At 44.1% G+C, this 20,140-nt stretch overlaps 1 protein-coding gene across 2 annotated transcripts in view; it reads right to left on the reverse strand.

Annotated features, from left to right (window-relative positions):
- Nucleotides 1-952: 952 nt before the first annotated feature.
- Elp1 (elongator complex protein 1) overlaps nt 953-20,140 on the reverse strand; it is a 56,023-nt gene continuing 36,835 nt past the window's right edge. The window contains exons 15-22 of one of the 2 annotated variants that reach the window (XM_030253419.1): nt 17,247-17,309; nt 16,655-16,715; nt 14,207-14,320; nt 13,370-13,481; nt 12,619-12,746; nt 11,523-11,677; nt 9,710-9,785; nt 953-6,125 (exon numbers count right to left, since the gene is read on the reverse strand). In XM_030253419.1, coding sequence (XP_030109279.1) covers nt 6,058-6,125; nt 9,710-9,785; nt 11,523-11,677; nt 12,619-12,746; nt 13,370-13,481; nt 14,207-14,320; nt 16,655-16,715; nt 17,247-17,309 — 777 coding nt within the window. In that variant the 3' untranslated portion in view covers nt 953-6,057. The remainder of the gene's footprint in view (nt 6,126-9,709; nt 9,786-11,522; nt 11,678-12,618; nt 12,747-13,369; nt 13,482-14,206; nt 14,321-16,654; nt 16,716-17,246; nt 17,310-20,140) is intronic. The other variant, NM_026079.3, reaches the window with a different exon arrangement.

Genomic DNA, 20,140 nt, shown 5'->3' on the forward strand with positions numbered 1-20,140 from the left:
TACTGCCCAATGGCTTGGAGGAATCTGATACCCTAGTCTGTTCAAGTGTATAAATGTCCCCAAGATGTGGACTGAAGCAGCAGCTGCTGTTGTTGACAACACCAGTGGTCTGGAACGTAACTGGAGACCCCAGCCACCCCAATCAGTTTCTCTGTACTGACCAGTGGCTTTTTCTACCAATGATGGAAAGTAAGATACATGCTTTAAGATCTGTTACCCAAAAGTGATCCCAATAGTTCCAACTGTGATGTCTAGCTCTTAAACATGAGCCTTCAAGTCTTGCTGAGGGGTCTTAGTCACAATCGCACACTGAGCATCTCTGCCTTGCAGAGGCTCTGAGAGCCATTCACTCGACTCCACGTCTGCCTTACATGCCTAACATGTCAGAGACTGGACCAAGACCAGGAGGGTTAGCATATCTATGTGACATCAGAGAGTTAAAGCAGGGAGGTGAAGATGAAGAGCAATGGAAAGACATCTGAGCGTCCCATGGTTTGGCAAGGTGACCAAGCCTTACCCAGGAGAGTTAGAGAAGAGTTGCAAGTGTCCATACATCTTATCTCAGTTTCTTCCTGGAGTATCCTACTGGCAACACTACATGAGCACACACTAGGGGCAAGTTCAGGTTGATTAGATCTCTATCTTTCCTCACCTTTACACAGCATTGGTAAACCATATAAATTCTTAGAAAAATGTGTTTTAAACATTAAAATGGAAAACGGTCATAAATCACTTCTATCTTCAGATAGATGTTAATGAGCCCAAGTAAATGAGCCCCAGAGGGTAAAGGGTCTTGATGAGGGAGGGACAAAAAAGTGTTTTCTAAAGGGAGTCTCCAGGCCTAAGCACTTAAAAACACTGATACAACTGAAAGCTGATACAACTGTATTCTCAGAGCACTCTCAATCCCCTTACTGGATCCAGCTGTCCCAGCAGAAAAGACAGTCTCACACACAAACACAGCAGTTTAGTATTTTTGGCATCGGCATCATCTAAGCTTAACAGCTGAGGTTAACATGACAAGTTTGTTACAACAGGAATGGAAATATATACTACTATCTAGTGAGCAGAGCCAGGGAAATTACAAATAACGTACCTACAGTGCCATTCCAGGCATTGTAGATGATATCATTCAAAATGCCAGTAGAGAGCACAGAGAAGCGCTTACTGGCAACAAGGAACACACAGGCTTGGAGAAGTGCTGTTCCTCTCCTAAAGGTCTCTAAAATATGTGGATTCAGAACGCAAACCCTCATCTTTACATCAAGACATCTGCTGAAGTTTTGGGACTTCAGTGTCAAAAGAGTAAAGATGGAGATGGGCAGTGGTGACACATGCCTTTAATCCCAGCACTTGGGAGGCAGAGGCAGGTGGATTTGAGTTTGAGACCAGCCTGGTCTACATTGTGAGTCCCAGGACACAGAGAAACCCTGTCTCAAAAAACCAGAGTAAAGATGGGTACAGAGCACAGGAAAGAGCTCAGAGAGCACAGAAGGCTCAGGACTCACGAGCACACCGTTTACTGTTGCCATCAGCACCAAGGGCGCCTTAACTGATTACAGCCTCTTGAACAGAGGTTCTCAACTTGTGGGTGGCTCCCTTGGGAGGTCACACATCAGATACCCTGTATATCAGGTATTTACAATTCATAACTAGCAAAATCACAGTTATGATGTAGCAACCAAATCTTATGGTTGGGGTCACAACATGAGGAATTGTATTAAAGGTTGAGAACCACTGATCTTGAACATTTAGTCACCTGTGCTGATTCCCTCCTCGCCCCACGAACAACAGCTGAAGACCCCCATGAGCTTCTACAGTATGGACTAGCAAAACAGGAGTAGTGATTTCAATGAAAATGGTTCATATGCTCCAATGCTTAGTCACCAGGGAACAGAACTGTTTGAGAAGGACTAAGAATGTGGCCGTGTGGGACGCATGTCACTGGGAGTGAACTCGGAGGTTTCAAAAGCCCATGCCAGGCCCAGCATATGAACCATTTTCATTCTCCCCCTCTGCCTGTGGAACCAGATGTGAAGCCTGCGACCACTTCTCCAGCACCACGCCTGCCTGCCTACACGCCGCATGCTACCTACTATGATGATCACAGTGATGCAAGCCTCTGAACGTAAACAAGAAAGAAGTGCTGCCTTCTCTAAGAGCTGCCTTGGTCATGGGGTCCTCACAGCAGTAGAATAACTAAGACAAGGAGGAAAATAAAACATAGACTGTGCTTCCCAACGTGCAGTCACCTTCAATTACTAAGAAGTGCCAGGTTTTTGGGTTTTGTTTCAAAATGCCCTTCTGACTGGGGTAAGGCCTACAGCAAGGTCCACACCAGCTTGATCTGCATGTACAGTGCCCAGAAGGGGTTCAATGCCCAGCACCACAAAATAACAATGAGAATTCCTCAACACCTCCAAATGTTAGCTTCTGCCACAGCTTCTAGAATGTGTGATTGCAAAGCCCACAGGCTGAGGAAGATGGCTCTCTGCAAGTTCCCTGTTAATGTCTGTAGCATTGAACAAAGCTACATGATCCAAGACAGGCCAAGAACAAACCTTACTCAACGCAAGCCAGAAAAACCAAGATTTTTTCTTATTGTGATAAGAATTTGCTGAGATAGAACCTAAACCTGGGGGCAACTCTGTATTTTTTAAAGCTCAACAGCTTTCTTCAAAGTTAGCTCTCATTTACCTTGTCCCACACCCTACATGTCCCGCCTCGTCTCAGCCTTCAATACAAAAGGCCTGCTCTTCCTACTTAATCTCAATATGAGCAAAATCTAATCCTGCATAGTTTTTTTTTAAAGATTTATTTATTTATTATTATATGTAAGTACACCATAGCTGTCTTCAGATGCACCAGAAGAGGGTGTCAGATCTCATCATGGGTGGTTGTGAGCCACCATGTGGTTGCTGGGAATTGAACTCAGGACCTTCGGAAGAGCAGTCAGTGCTCTTACCCACTGAGCCACCTCTCCAGGCCCCTAATCCTGCATAGTTAAGAGGGACGAAATTGGTACATATTAATTCTTACTGCTATACCATTACATTTTTTGTTTGTTTGAGACAGTGGGTCGCTATGTAACCATGGCTGTCTGTCCTGGAACTCTGTAGACTAGGCTGGCCTTGAACTTAAAGATCCACACGTCCCTGCCTCCTGAGTGCTGTGTGCACTCCCACACTGAACTGCTATAGCATTAAGATAATCGAGGACCTATGAAAGCCCACGCCACTGTCAACAGGCACATTCATCTCCACCTCCAGTCTGTTAGCACGGGTTCTTCACCACTATCCACAGTAAGAGCTTTTCACTACAGTAAATGTCACATACAGAAGTTACTGGATTCACTGTCACCACAAGTACTCACGGCCTCTTGAAACTGGCATCTAGCTGGAATAAGCCCACTACAGGACGAGTCAAAAGTAGAGCAATCCAAAGTGAAATATATTGTCTTCTCTTTTTCTACTTTGTAAAAAATTTAAAATTTCCAGAAAAGTTTAACTATATAACAAGTGCTTAGGTATGTTTTCTTGTTTTTCTTTCTTTCTCCCCCTGCCCTGCTCACTCCAGCCTCGCTCTGGCCATATTTATTTCATATATGTGGGTACACTGTCTTCAGACACACAAGACAGCATCAGATCCCATTACAGATGGTTGTGAGCCACCATGTGGTTACTGGGAATTGAACTCAGGACCTCTGGAAGAGCAGCTGGTGCTCTTAACCGCTGAGCCATCTCTCCAGCCCTTAGGTAAGTCTTCTTAAATTACAATTTTGAGTTGATCTATGTACTGAGGGCCAAACAGCATTTTACATTAGTTTACACAGAGTAATGAAAGCCTGGTTTTGGTATTAAGGCCACACAAGAGATTTTATCTGAACTCAAGGATTGGCCATGACACTCTTGTTGGGGAGGAGCATTATTTTTCTAGGTGGTATACCCACACAAACTTCCTCATGATTCAGTAACTAACCTTCCACATCTGCTCACATAATCAACCTTAGGTAAGGTTAGAAAGACATGAAAATAGAAGAGGGGATTCTTGGGAAAAAGAAGGGTTTCAGCAGAAGAGAGAGGAATGAGAACAAATCAAATTCATTATGTAAAAATATAAAATTGTCAAACAGTAATTTTTCAAAATCTCTTATTAAAATAAACTGACCAATTTCTAGACTTGACAAGAGAGAGAAAGTAATCTCATCTTCCAAAGATCTCTTGGAAACAATGAAACATGGGTCAGTCAATGTCTTAGGGTTTCATTGCTATGAAGAGACACCAAGACCATACCAACTATCATGGAGAAACATTTCTTTGGGGCTGGCTTACAGTCTCAGAGGTTTAGTCCATTATTGTCATGGCAGGAAGCATGGCAGCCTGCAGGCAGAAACAGTGCTGTACAAGGCAAGAGTTCTATCTTGATCAGAAGTTAGCAGCAGAGACTCTGCTACACTGGGTGTAGCCTAAGCATGGAAGATCTCAAAGCACACCTCCACAGTGACAGACTTCCTCCAACAAGGACATCTACACCAACAAGGCCACGCCTAATAGTGCCACTGCCCACGGGCCAAGGGTTCAAACACATGAGTCTATGGAGGCCATTCCTATTCAAAACACTATATTCCACTCCTGGCCCCCACAGGCTTGCAGCCATACATAATGTAAAATGCATTTAGTCCTACTTCAAAAGTTCCCATAGACTAACACTCTCTCAACAGTGTTTAAAAGTCCAAAGTTTCTTCTAAGATTTATGCAATCTCTTATTTGTAATCTTCTGTAAAATCAAAACCAAAAAGCAAATCACATACTTCCAACATATAATAGCATAGGGTATACAGTTCCAAAATTGAGGAGGAAGCAGAGTTACTGAAAGACTGAACCAGCTAGGCAAACTCTAGACTCTGCATCTCCGCATCTGATGTCATACAAAAAGCCATACACAAAGCCAAGTGAGTCTGCCTGGACACAGACAGAATGCGTTAGTCAAAGGAGGTAGTGTTTGGGGGACAGAGTAACAACCAACCCTGCTCCCACATATGCCTGCTGTCTACCCATCACTGAAGTCCACCCTACTCTTGGTAACTCTCTAGCAGAACATACTGAGGCAATAGAACATCCCTGGAACAGTGCCAGCTAGGGGAAGTCTAGCCCAATTAAAGCTAGTAGCACATAACAAGGTAGGATAACATATTTAATTAAAAAAAATTTTTTAAAGATTATTTTGTGTGTATGAGTATTTTGCCTGCACATATGTTTGTGTACCACATGCTTGCCTGGTGCTCAGTGAAATCCGAAGAGGACGTTAGATCGTCTAGAACTGGAGAAAACAGACCGTTGTGAGCTGCTATGTGGGTGCTGGGAAACCCAGGTCCACTGCAAAAGCAACAACCGCTCTTTACCACTGAGTCAATTCTCCAGTCCCCAAACAGCTTTTTATTCTGCTTTGAGTTAATGCACAGATGCCAGCTATGCAATCACATCTTACTAAAAGCTGGCAGCACTAACTGCCTACATGAATACCATGCACTATGTTAACAACACAGAGCAACTTAGAAACGTGGTTCCACTTGTCTTCACTTTTTGAGGTAGAAACCATGAAACATCATTCCCTATGAACAACAGGAACTGAGGATCAAATCAATGATGAGCTGTCCAAGGTTGTAACAGAAACGAGACTCCAGTTCATGATCTGCCTAACCATGCTTTCAAACAGTACTGAGTACAAGAACAGCAGGATGGGTTGTTTTGAGATAAGGCCATGCTGGTCTTGAACTTGCATCAGTCTTTCTGCCCCAGCTTCCTGGGCTGCTGGGATTATAGGCATGTCCTACTATAGCCAGCTAAACAGCAATTTTTAAAAAGACTGCAATAAGCTGGCTAAAACGAAGTTCTGACATAGTACCTAAGATGTATACCCAAAAGAAAGTGGGGACTGCCTAGTGCTAGCTGAGGCTGTTCAAAGGCAGACTCTTCCACATCCCAGTTCTCCACAGCTAGAAGCACGAAGAGTGAGTGGACAAACGGTCTTCCCGGCAAGGCCTTCCTAACAGGGCAGTCATTCCAGCAGGCTCAGCTTCCACTGGCTTCTCGGGTCCATCTTCGGTGGCATATAAACCCCAGCATCTGGAAGCAAGAATGGAAGGCAAGTGATAATGGGCTCGCCACCCTGTAATGTGTGTGGGGGGTGGGGGTGGTCAGAGCAAGCGCAGCTTGGAGGCCCTGCCCTGGGAAGACAGGGAGAGCATCAGGCATCAGGCATGCTCACTAGGTGATTCAGAGCACAAGAAGGTTCAATAGGGAAGACTAGCGTTCATTGTTTGGTTTATTTTTTTAAATCTTGGATGTGTTTTATGTATGTGAGTGTTTTCTCTGCATATATGTATCAGTACCATACACACAATACCTTTGGAGGCCAGAGACGGCACTGAATCCCAGGGAACTGTTTTGGATGGCTGTGAGCCACGATGGGTGGTCCAACCCTGGTCCTCTACAAGAGCAATGAGTGCTCTTAATCACCAACTCATCGCTCCAGCCCTGCACTGTATGCTTTCTTTTCATTGTTAAATTATACATCTAAGAGCTACATTTTACAATGTGTGAATTTTTTTGTTGTAAGCATAAAATAAGATGTGGCAGTGGTATCAGCATCGAGCGATGACAGGACGTGTGGTAGAACTGAGCAGGACGGCCAGCAAAGCTGTGACTATGAAAGAGTAATGCAGGAAGCAGTTTCAGGGGGGACTCTGTCATTACAACTGCAAACTTAGGCATTTCTTCCTTTAGACTTTTAGGAGTCTCCTGTGTAACTAGGAATCATATATAGGAAGCACAGGCATGAAAAAGAGTATATATAAGAATGTTTTTCTTATTACTATTTGTCAGTAATTAAATTTCTAGTAGTATGTTTGCATATACATATATTATTAAATGATTTTAAAATATTTAACAATGTAAGAATAATCCAAGAGAATTTTTAAAACATAATTTTTCATTTTCCACAAATACATGCTTATACACACACAAATTAATTAAGAATTGCCAGGTTTTAATTCCTTTTCTTTCTTTCTTTCTTTCTTCTTTCTTTCTTTCTTTCTTTCTTTCTTTCTTTCTTTCTTTCTTTCTTTCTTTCTTTTTTTTTCTGGGAAGGATTTTGCTATTCTGTAGTCCAGGTTTTACATGTAATCTTTCTGCTTCTCCTTCAGAGAGCTGAGATGACAGGCCTGTGTGACCATGCCAGGATCAAATTTGAGTTTTCTTCAATATACTTTGTAATCCAGATTCTTCTACTGATCATAACAGTTTATAATTAACCCTATTTATCATCCACCCAGCCATTTACCAGAAATGGAAAAACACCACCACCACCACCACCATCACCAACCCACCAAGTGAAGCTATGTACATAAAGCCCACCAGAAGTTTTGATTATATAAAAATATCAGTACCGAAACAGAGATAAACAAGGTCCATAATTTCATGGCGGCTAAAGCCTGAATAAGATTTTATCTTTAAAAAAAGTAAAGTTATAAAATAACCTGTTGTCTTTTAAAATCACATAGTTGTATTTGATTCTAGACTTAACCAACAATAAATATAGCATGTCCAATGTGGCCAGGAGAGTGACAACCTGGCTGGCTGACAGCAAAAGGGGATGTGTTTTACATTTTCATGTTTAATTTCATGGGACAAAAAGTTTCATTTTAACAAAAATACTTTGAGGATTCTTTAGTGAGGCGTGAGCAGTCAGATTCCTGTAGAAGCACCCAAGACTATAACATCCAGCTCTGAGTGTAGCTCTTTTCCAACATCACTTCAAGCTGTGGCCAGGAATCCTGCATTTCTGCAGGGCCTACAATCAATCTGTGTAGCTGTATAGCACCAAGCAGGAACCAAGCACAGAGAATGGCCTGCAGGGCTGCTGATGTCTCCGTGAGTATATTCACACCAGTGTTAGCATGGGAAGGGCTAGGGGATATTTGGGACTAATTTTGAGAGTAGTTTTTGCTAACTACTTTTGAATGACAAGACTTTCTCTTTTTCTACCTGTTAGGATTTGGTAAGATACACTACCACCCACACACATAACTTATGTATTTAAACAGTCGATCCCAAGCTGGTGGCAGTGTTTTGGGAGGCTATAGGACCTTTTGGCCATGGGGCACAGCTAGCAGGCACAGGAGCTGAGGTGAAGTGGAGTTTATGGTTTGAACTTGACCTCTCTAGTTCCTGTTTGGTGCCATGTTGCAATCCTGCCACCATAGCAGCAAGCTGCCCCTACAAACATGCTCTTGGTGTCATGATGGGTTTATTCTGTCCGTGACAAGAAATGAAATTAACTATCACCCAGCCTTGGAACCATGGGACACTGACATCATAAACTCAGACAGAAACCCTCAAAGGTTTCAGTCTCTACAGAGAGAATCAGACGTGCTCTTTGATGCTGGTAAGCCATCAGAACAACTTAGGGAAAGAGACACTGAAGCTGTCCTGAAGGTCATAACTGGGTCGGCAGCAAGAATGGGCACAGGGACTAGACAACAGAACAGAACAGCACAGCAAAATGGCTTCAAGTCTAAAACGATTTTTTGCTTCACATGGGAAGTGTGTGAAAGTGTTGGCAAAGATGGCCTGCCAAGTCTCAGGAGGAAGGGGATGAGCACACAGTTCCTGGGCAGACAAGCATGCTCAGACGAGACGGACAACAGAAGGTGCTAGGGGACCGTGCAAGGCCCACTCCAAATGTCATCAAAACGCCATTGCAGCACAGCTTTTACATGAGAAACACTCCGGACCACTGCCTATCACACAAGAAGCCAGGAGCAGCAACTTTAAAGGCAGTTAGCTTTCCAGAGCACAGAGGCTGGTATGGTGAAGTGTCCACCTGAAGTCCAAATACTTAGGTGATAAATACATGCATGCTAATTTCAAGACAGCTTTCAAGATGAAGCCTTGGTGGTTTCTAACTTGTAGTAGTACGTTATGTAACTAAGAACCATCTCCCACAAAGGGAAGGAAAAAAAAACATTTTAGGCAGAAATAAATAGGAAATGTAAAGAACTGATATTTAGATATGGCTTCAAGTTCAACCATCAGTTGTAAGGTAATGCAAATATCTATCTCCTAAAAATGCTGTGAAGATTGAAAGAGCCCAAATCACAGCTCAGCAATCTCACACACGCACAGGCACGGACTGTCAGGGCTCGTGCTGCAGCTGTGATGATGAACACTGCATGCAACTGGCACTGCATGTTTTTTGAAGCAAAGTTTTCTTAAGAAGAGACTTTAATTCAGACTGAAGCACAGGTATTATGAGAGGCAGAGAGAGGAATGATAGACAGAGGATAGGACACGCCCTAGATTGGGCACAGGCTTCTCCAGTTACTTTAAAATTAAACAGAGGTCACATTATGCTGGTCATGGTGATGCATGTCTTTAGTTGCAACATTTGGGAGGAGGCAGGTGGATCTCTGAATTCAAGGTCAGCTTGGTCTACACAGTGAGCTCCAGGCTAGCCAGAGCTTCATAGTAAGACCCTGTCTCGAAAAATACAAACAGAAAAAGTCATAGTGTATTCTTCCCTCCAAACCACCACTACAAGTAATAGAGCCGCTTAAGTGTGGCCTTGGAATTGAGAGGGTCCCTTCCACAGCTGACCAACACCCAGCCCTGCACAGCACTGAGATAATCTGGAGAGAAGAGACACTAACCGAGAGCAGGGACACAAGTCTTCTGCTGCTGGTAAGAGGCTGTGATGCTATTCGCAGTGGAGCTGGGACCTAGGACCTAAGCAGAAAACAGGTTATGTCAACAGAGATTACACTCCAGGTGGCAGCAGACCAAGTCCCCACTAGCAGCACCCCAGCCTGCTGCTTTTCCTAGTTATGGTTCTGACAAGGTAACTGTTCTGTCCCTTATAATTTCAACAAACTATCTTTCCTTATCTCATCTCGGACCTCTGTCTCCTGACTTCCCGAAACAAGTAACAGAGGAGAGAGTTCTACAATAATATCTGTCTGGCCTTTTCCAAATGAACATAATACATGGGAGGGGAAAAACCAAAAGTCTATAGGACACACAAAGGATCCATTCTATTCAAAGAACTGTGGAAAATAACAATTTTTATATTAAAAAAATGTATGTGTCACCTTATGAGTGGAACACCAACCCTACATAGATTTCACTGGGGTCCACACCTGCAGTGAGCCTCTGGGAGATACCAGCTTTAATACTGTGAGCGTTTGCAAGTGACTCATGGTATCCAGAACATGGCCCATGTCTACATTTCCAAACAAAACAAATCCATACATGTTATCTACAAGATTTACATAGTTGGTGTCTTAGAAGCCAATATTTTCTGAGCAAAAGTGGAGAGACATTGTTGACTTCAAAACACTACAGTTTGAAAATGCTATTTCTAAGCAACACCCATTACAGTAAATGCAAGCATTTGTAGCACCTGGTTTTTAGCTGCTTTTTTTTGCTGTGGTTTGTGACGTGCTCTTTACAAACACACAGCCTCTTATGGAACCTTCAAAGCAGTTTAGTCAAACACACAGGAGAAGTATCCTTAGGAACGGAGGAAATCAAGACCCAGAATCCAATGTTTCTAGCCAATGAAATGATTGCAAGCTCCTGTCGCTAAGTACCAAATCCAGCCTTCTGTCCACTGTCAGTGAAGGCAGGGCTGGGCATGAAGCACACTTCTCTTCAGCTGATTCCCTGGTATACTCCACCAATAAGGGAGACGGCAAAGTCAGAGGGAAAGTGACCCATCAGGAACAGGAAGAGCTGTTCACGCCAGTGGCTATCCACCTCTCACTTAGAACTAGCTCCTCAGGACTGCCACCCGCAAATCTCAGGTCCCACTAACCAGCACCCTCTCCAGAGGCTGCAGACCACGGGCCTCTGGCCTGTCACCATTCCCAACTCTGTCCGTTCTTCCTCAGCAGGGCCCGGAAGATGCCTCTCTAGTTCTCTGTGTCTCTCATTTGCCTTTTCAGCCCTCCTCCCCGCCCCCACCCCCAGTGCTTGTTTAACCAACCAGGCATTACATTCTGCGTGGAAATAACAGGTGGGGACTTTTCCTTTCTGGACTCACACACCAGCCTTCCTAAAGCCTAATCAAGATTCTCAACAATTGACTTGAGGGTTCAGGTAGCCAGCTGTGGCCTAAAAAGCACAGGGATGATAATGCATGAGAAGGCTTCACGGGCACAAAGCTCCTGTCCCCTTGTGACTTTGGATCTGGGAAGGAAAGGGCAACTCTAATCCTAGCTTCCCTCCCTACTCCACTGGCACTGGACATTCTCAGATCACCCCTGAGACAGCTGCATTACATAAAGGAAAAATAACAGCCTACTTCCCCTTAGCATGAAGCAGCAGGTAAACAGAAGCCAGCGTGAGCACAAAGCTGAGGGAGTTTAACCCTGGCACAAAGAGGGTTCTCTCTGCCGCTGGGTTATGTGGCTACAGCTGTGAGAAGGAAGAGAGAGAGTGCCCATGGCTTCTGAGGAAGCTTACCGGTGTGGTTGAACTCTGTTGGCCGGCAGGAGTCCAGATCTCTGGAACTGCCCTCTCCATCAGCTGCAGAGTACTCTCAAAGGCTCTCTGTAACTCCTTTGCTTGCTCTTCAAACTCAAAGAGAAAGAGCACCTTCAAAATAGCACGCACCTCATCTAGAGAAGAAATGGGAAATTGTGTCACAACTCCACTGCCAGAATCATACAGTAATCTCCTTCCCAAGTTGCCAGTGTCTAACAGCACCTTACAGATGCACCCTCCCACCCCTTCCTCCTGACTGCTGGGCTAACTCAGTACATCAGGAGGAAAGAGACCCAGTGGCAATGAGCAAACCGCTGTGTTGTGCAACCCCTGTCCCTGGCTTAAGCAACGATCCCCTCACAGGGAAGCTGACTTAGGACTGTGTACGGAAGTGAGCGTTCCATACACAGTGGCTCTCATCCTTCCCATGCTGTGGCCCTTTAACACAGTTCCTCACGTTGTGGTGACCCCCAACCATAACATTATTTTTTTAAAAAGATGTATTTATTATTTTATGTAAGTAAAATAATAGCTGTCTTCTGACACTTCAGAAAGGGATGGCAGATCTCATTACAGATGGTTGTGAGCCACCATGTGGTTGCTGGGATTTGAACTCAGGACTTCCAGAAGAGCAGTCAGTGCTCTTAACCACTGAGTCATCTCTCCAGCCCCCCATAACATTATTTTCATTGCTGCTTTATAACCCTACCTTTGCTACTGCTATGACTCATAATGTAACTACTTCTGCTTTCTGAGTCTCAAGTGAGCCCTGTGAAAGGGTCATTCCACACCAGAGGAGTTCTGACCACAGGCTGTGAACTGCTGCTCTAACTAGAAAATAGTATCTTTTTAAAAAACATTTAATTTGTGGGTTATCTTGGTGGAAATCAGAGAACGATGTGTGAAACATGGGTCTTTCCTTCTACAATGTGAGTCCCAGAGTCAGACCTCAGACTGTCAGGCTTACCCTCTGAGCCATTTCAACAGCCCCACATGCATCTTAATATGTACTATCTGTCTGTGGTACCCATTGCTACTTGCTGTGGTCAAGGATCAGTGAGCACTGAAGCCATACCTTTTAGCTTCTCAACACTTTGTACCACTTCACTCAGCGCCTCCAGAAGAGCCAGGCCCTCCAGAGGACTCCCTTCTTTGAGGCTATGCTTCTTGCGCTCTGCCTTCCGACGGTTTTTAGATGACCTCCTGTCAGAAATTACAGACATTAAAAAGGAGGTTCCTCCGGAGTGAAATCTGATGAGCCAACTGTACCTATTGGCCACCACTTGCTAAGAAACCAGGGCGTCTACAGATGGCAGTCGTATCTTGGGAGATGTTAGGAATGCGGTAGTAACCCCACATGTAAGTAGTGGAGTCTAGACAGAAGCAAATACCTCAAGAGTTCTGTTTTTCTCTTAAGTTAGGAGTAAAATGCAGGGTAAGATCAGGGGTGGTGGCACAAGCCTTTAGTTCCAGCACTCAGGAGGCAGAGGCAGGTGGATTGCTGTGAGTCAGAAGCCAACTTTGGTCTCTAAAGCAAGCACCAGGCCAGCCAGGGTTACATACTGAAACCCTGTCTTAAAAAATAAGGGCAAAATAAAATGAGGTTCACCTGAAAGCATACTAATGAACAATGAAGAAAAGAAAAATCCAACTTGAATTCTACAGTAAGATGTGAACTTTAAAAAACAGCCTCATCTTATGGATGTGCTGGGAGGTCCTTGCACAGCATACAGCGCCCGAGGGACATCCTTCCACCTCCCCACCCGGCACCCCCCTCGGAGAAAGCCGGTCTGTTATGTTGCTGTGTGCCTAGGTCTCGTACGTACGCAGATATCCTGGAGTTACTGTGGGAGTATCTGCCACTCATCTCACTGCCACTCATAATACTGCTGGTTTCCGAGAAGAGGTCTGACTCTGGGCCATGGGCCACCTCGTGATCTAGAGAAGATGAACCAGATGCAGACATAAATAACTATACATTCAGTCAGCACACACTGGAGAACGGATGGATCTTACAAAGTTGATCTCAAAGTAATAAGAACATCAGAGTTTACCTTATTTACTCTTTTCCTTTTTGGGGGAGTAGGTGTGAAGGGACTAACTCATTTTATGATACACCGAAGACATCACTGGTCTGGCAGGATGGGGGAAAGGAGGGACTACTTGGTAGAGATCTTCTGATTTCTGCCTTGCTCAGATCTTAAGCGCTTCTCCAATATACATAACCCCTATGAACTTTCAGACAACCACAATATAGCATAAAGCAGTAGTGTGTCCTGACTCAGCAACTCGTGTAGCTTAAATCTCAATGGGACAGTGATGAAGCAAGGGACTGATGCTGTTCTCACAGTTATGGAGTCCCGGCTCTTGTGGGACTCCTGCACTGAGACTGGTATTGCCCCTCACTTCTTACACATGTACCTCTTGGATTTGTCAACCTAGTTTTCTGTCACAATGCCCTCCCCAAAGTCAAGCATATGTTGGCACCAAAGTGTGGATGCCCTACTCTTCTCCTTCCAAGACCCTGTGACCAAACAGACCCTGTCTCTTTATAAACTGACCGCCTTAGAAAACGGTCAGCAGGCGAGCAGCAGAGACAGCACGCACTGGGGCCATCTTCCACACACCCCAGTATCAGCGGGATACTTTTTGGAGGCACTCACCCACATGGACCTGTGGTGCTTGCCTCCTGAGCGCTCGAACCACCTGCAAGCGGTTTTTATGGCGAATGAATGTGGCTGTCTCAGAGTCCAGAAAGTCCATGTAATTTTTTTGGGCTGAGGATGCATAATGAAAAATACCTTGAGCATGATATTTAAGCAAAGAGATCAAACTTAAGTGAGTGGGGTGTGACGAAGCAAAGCTAAAATTTAATAATAAAAGATGTATCCAGGTCTACCAACCATAATTTTTTTTTATTCCTCCATTAATGAGTTGGAGATCCCAGATCTCAGAGTTCATCAATTCTGTTGGGAGCATGAAAGTTCTTGTGCCCACATATCTCCAGGGAAACCAGGAATGTTAAACATGCAGGATTCTTTGCAATGGAAAAATATAAACCTTGTGCTTCCATCCAGAAAGCTGAGAACTGGAGGTGATTAATAGCCAGGTGATCTGTATTATCTGTTGGGCCAGGCCATATCAAGCTCCTACAACCAGGCCCAGAGAGGTGGCTATTAATCTAAGGACCTTGACATTACCTGCATAGCCAGTGGCTGCCCCAAACACCCACAACCAGAACTGTAGATAAATAATAGTCTAAATGACCCTTACATCATCTGTATAGCCAGAGACTCCCCAAGGCTGCCCCAATCATGACTATAGGTGGCTAATATCCCAAATGACCTCTATATTATCTATATGATAGAGACCAGGCCAGATCCTTCCATAGGCCCTGAAATTAATACAGGTAGCCTAACTCCAGAACCCATCTTCTTGGAAGAAATGACATGTACCCTGAGTTGAGTTTCAATGTAATCACACTTCTTTGTATTACACCAGAAAACTTTTTATCAAATTATATTGTGTTTAAATATACTGACAATAAACCTCCTGGTATCAGATTTCCCAATATTTGATCAAAGTTGATGAGACCAATGTGAACTGAGTAATTAAATTCTTAGCAACTGCTGCCTGCCTTGACACCTGCAAAGACACCCTGAGGATACCATGCCAGTGCCACTAAACTTACACAATCCTATCACTGAAGACCTGACACCCAATCTAAAGTGAGACGAGCAAGCACAGGAGAAGTGAAGGGAGCTGCTAACAAAGGCAGGAGGAGAGCCTAAAGCTGCTTCTGGAACCCACGGATACGGCTGGGAGTGTGGAACAGAAGCTTCTAATGGTTCCTAAAATCACAGTCCCGTGGGAAAAAAACAAACTATGCTCTCCACGGGCAAAGATATTAAGCTTCTACAGAGAAGTATCAGCATTCCCAACTTTGGGGGTTTTGTTTTTTTGTTTTGTTTGAGAAAGGGTCTCTCTGCATACCCCTGGCTGTCCTAGAACTTGCTCTGTAGTCCTGGCTGTACTAAAATTCATAGAGATCTGCCTGCCTCAGCCTCCCTGATGCTGGGATCAAATATGTGTGCCACCACTGCCCGACTTATTCCCAAGTTTTTGTCAGGGGTAGGAGCAGCCTAGCTGAGGGCACAGGGTCAGAGAGGACGCTTTCCATACTCAGTCTGGGATGACAACGGTACAAAAGTACCCACCAGTTGTAATCAGAAGCAGGAAAGGTAAGAATGTGAGTTCACACAAATGTATTCAGCAGGCAGCCCTGCTCAGGGGGCAGCACTGAAGCCAACACAGACTCCCTAAGACTCTATATGTGAAACCAATGCTCTTTCCCAAGTTGCTTCTGAGGGGCCCAGAGAGCAGACATTCTGCAGCTGCTAGTCAATATTCTTCTCTTCTCTAGCCACATACTTTATTCACAAATATGTTTTAGCTTATCTTGAAAAATTTCAAGCCTACTCAAAAGTTCTAATAGCCCCAAACACACGTAAATCCTTCACTATATTTACCCATAGGTAGCATTTTACTTCCTATTTCTCTATAAAAATGTTTATGATTGTACACACGCGCGCACACACAAACACACACACTGCAACTCTGTAGAATCGGAAATGAAATTGCATGTAGGCACTTATCTGTTAATAATAATAAAGGAATAAAAACAGAAAAGTTACCACTGAAAAAATACACCATCTAATAATATACTGCATGTCCAAGCCTACTAACTATCCCAAACACAAAGATTCGCCCGCAACAGCCACCATCAACGTGTAACCCACCTCAGTGCCAGTGCCTTACAGGCAGAGGCAGGCTGCCGAGGGCAGGTTTGTTCTAGCAAGGGACACTAACGCTGAGTCAGGCCTGCCATAAATCCAAACCCAGGTATTACAAAGACTTAACCATATTGCATCTCAGCCTTCAACATTAAAATACTGACAATGTCATCATTTCACAGCTTGCTATATTCTCAAAGACTCTGGTGACGTCAGCAGAACATATTAAAATGCAATAATATAAGGAGCCCTGCCCTATCTTTCTTTTCCCTTTCTCCATAATTCTAAAAGGGAATACTACTTAAATGTAATCCTCACCTTCTAAAATGGAAGGCTTTACACTGGTTTCTATAATATCCACTCTGTCATACTTGTAGACCTAAGAGGGAAGAAAATGCAGCCTGTTAGGACAGGAACACTTCTCCCCAACAGAGAGTTAGTTAAGACAGAGACTGAGAGGATCTGGACATTTCCCGAGGAACAAGCTTCCTAAGTTGAATTCCAAGGCAGTTCAACTGATTTTAGCAAGAAAAAGCAGTATGTTGCATATGAAGGCCCAATTTCAAGGGACAAATTTGTATTTGTTGTTGCTGCTGTTATTGTTACATTATTTTGGTTTTTCGAGACAGGCTTTCTCTGTATACCCCTGGCTGCCCTGGAAGTTACTCTGCAGACCAAGTTGGCCTCAAAATCACAGAGATCTACCTGTTTCTGTCTCGAGAGTGCTGGGATTAAAGGCGTGTGCCACCACCTCCTGGTTTGAAATGGCTTATAGTTACTGCTTGTCCTTAGGATTGGGAAGCAAGCCGTTGCTATTTAACCTCACTCAGAAGCCAGGGAGCTGCAGCCGCCCGCCACCGCCCACTGCCGCCCCCTCCCAGCACAGGAGAAGCCTTCAGAGCTCCCTTACCAGCCTCAGAGCTTCTTCCCAGGCAGATCCTTCTAGCAGCAGGAGCACAGCCTCTTCATAATCCTGACAAGGGAAGAGCAAGGGAGCACTGGTGAACACAGCAGCCAGAGCCGCCACACAGAGCCCCTCCTCCTCCCCAGGCAGCCCAGCCTTCACAGCTCCAATTCTCAGCATCTTGCCTGCCCGGTATCTTCTAGATATTAATCTCCACAAACACTGGTGTACAAGACAAAGGGGGGGTGGAGTTTAATCTTCTGAGTGACACAAACATGGTTTTGTTAGCTCCTGGGAGATCAAAGCCATAAGACAAGCTTGTCAAAATGGTGTTTTCGCAATTCACTGCCAAGATTAACTGAAAATAATACCATACCCTAAAAAGTATAGTGAACTAAACAATAATTTCCTGGTTGGCTTGCGTGTTTCTTGTTGAATTATCGTTCATGTAGTCTAAGATATTAAATCACTATCAGATAAATGCTTTGACAATATTTTCTTCTATTCTGCAAGCTGTCTTTGTTCAGTCTTGATAATTCTTAGTTTCTATGAAGCCCAGTTTATAGATCTGATTTTTAGCTGCTGACCTTGGTGTGGGGTCTAAGCACACAGTCACACTTATCAATAAACTCAGCAGGGTTTCCCTAAGTGCAGTCTTTCAGCTCTTAGGATTAGGTTGTAGATATATTTTGAGTGCCTTCAAGTTTCTTAAAGCTCAGGAAATATCAAATTAAAGTCCACATTTCTAGCTTCTCTTGAAAGGGAAAAAATAAGAGACATACATATTTGAGTCATCTGAAATTTTTCTCATCACTAAAAGCAAAAGTAGTAACAAATGACAGAATTTGTAGTATACGTAGTTAAACTCTGTTACACTAAGGAGAGGCAGGAGAGATGAAAGGTGCCCTTGTTGGGACCCTTACCTGCATGTGGAATGGTATGCTAATGTGTGACTGGTATTTACTGTAATTCACAGAGCAAGCATGAGGGACACTTAATTACCAACAGTGGAGTATGATGATAAATTCATGAGCAGTGCTGAGCCTGAACTGGGGCCAGAGCTTAGTGGACAAACTCTAAACCTAAACATGAAAATGCAGAGATGGATCAAAACAATGAAAAAGCAGGCCACAGTTTTTAAAAAGCTGGAATAGCTGGATTCCCAATACACGAAGCCTACTTCAGAATGAGGAATGTAAGGAACAGTACTAACCAGTGAAGAGGGATGGTATCTGGCATGACCATGGGCAGGCATCTACCTACACCAAAGCTTGAAAACGTAGGAAGCAAACACTTGCTGAGAGGCAAAAACATGGGAAATCTAAACAGAGTTTTTTCTCCCAGCAACTCAGAGTATTAAGAGAATCAATAAGAACAAAAAAAGGCCATACTGCACAAACGACTAATCACCCCAATGTAACCAAGGGAACACTCCATCATACCACGCAGGCATACAACTTTCTCTCAATGTGACCATATTTTGGCCAATCCAGTATTTTTTTTTTTTTAAGTATATAACCACAACAGAAAGTAAAAATTAGTAAGAGATGGCTGGAAATTTTCAAAATACCTGCAAGTTAAATACCACATTTTGGAACAATCCATGGGTCAATGAAGAAAGCACAAGGGAATTCGAGAACAGACGCATAACTCACAAGCAGCAGCAAAATGTCGCCAAGATAGTGTATGAGGACAAACAGGGCACTAGCATTTGCTTAAGCTAGAAATGGAGGCGCTGGAGATGCATCAGTGGGGAAGGGGCTTGCCCCACAAGCACAAGAGCTGACGAGCTAGACGGTCCTGAGTGGGCAGACAGGGGAAGACCATGAGGCAGGCTGGCTTCCAGCTGAGCTAAAGAGTGAACTCCAGGTTCAGATACAGATCCAGCCTCAAAAGAAAGGCAGAGGAACAAAGGATACCTAACGCCCTTCTCTGGCCCTGCCAAGCACCCAAGCATACACACAGGTGTATACATACACACATACATAAATTAAAACAAACAAAACCCCAAAAAATCTAGAGAGGGAAAGTGAGTTTGAAATTGGTGATTTTAAGCTGCAAGTTAAGCAGCTTTTTCCCAGATGGTGAAGCAGTCAGTACCTGCTGTGAGCGGCTGGCTGTCTTGTGTGCACAGTAAACTGTTACGGAGCCACAGCTAACACGCCTGGTGCAGGCAGGTCCAAGGGCAAGTGAGGCACATCTCAGTAGGAACCTTCCTCTAAGCTCTCTACACTCTTAGGCAAGGTTTTGAGTTGATGTTTCAGCTCAGTCACCCAACACACTTTCTTCTCTCCTTTTAAAAATGCTATTACTTATTCTCATTTCTATGGATGGTTTGCCTGCATATATGTCTGTGCACCACATGCATGCCAAGTGTCCATGGAGGCCAGAAAAGGGTACAGGAGCCCTGGAACTGGAGCTGTGAACTGCCATAGGGGTGAGCCATCTCTCCAGCTCCCCTCATCAACGTGATTTCTTACAGTATCTTCTAAAATACAAATTATCATCTTTCTGTCTTAACCCATGACAGACCTTGAAATATTCTAACAGTACAATTTTTTTGTCTTAAATATGTCTACCAGTGTGAAAATTAACCTTGATTACCAGCTTGACTGAAGCTGGGCTCTAACTAAAGATAAGCAGCTGGCACAGCTATGAGGATTTTGTAGATCTGGTCATGTAAAGTAGGAAGCCCAGCCCTACACATGGACAGCACCTCCTGGTGACAGCCCAGACTAAAGAAAGTAGGAGGGGAAAGCTTTGATTTTTGTCTGCTGGGCTTTGTGTCCTGCTGGCGAGTTCATCCACCAGACTGCTGCTGCTGCATCCCTTCAGTGCTATCAGAACCCAGTCCTTCAGTCTTCCAGAATGAACTGAAGCTCCCAGCCCTGCAGTGCACC

The sequence above is a fragment of the Mus musculus genome, chromosome 4 (assembly GCF_000001635.26).
Source record: "Mus musculus strain C57BL/6J chromosome 4, GRCm38.p6 C57BL/6J".
Lineage (NCBI taxonomy): Eukaryota > Metazoa > Chordata > Mammalia > Rodentia > Muridae > Mus > Mus musculus.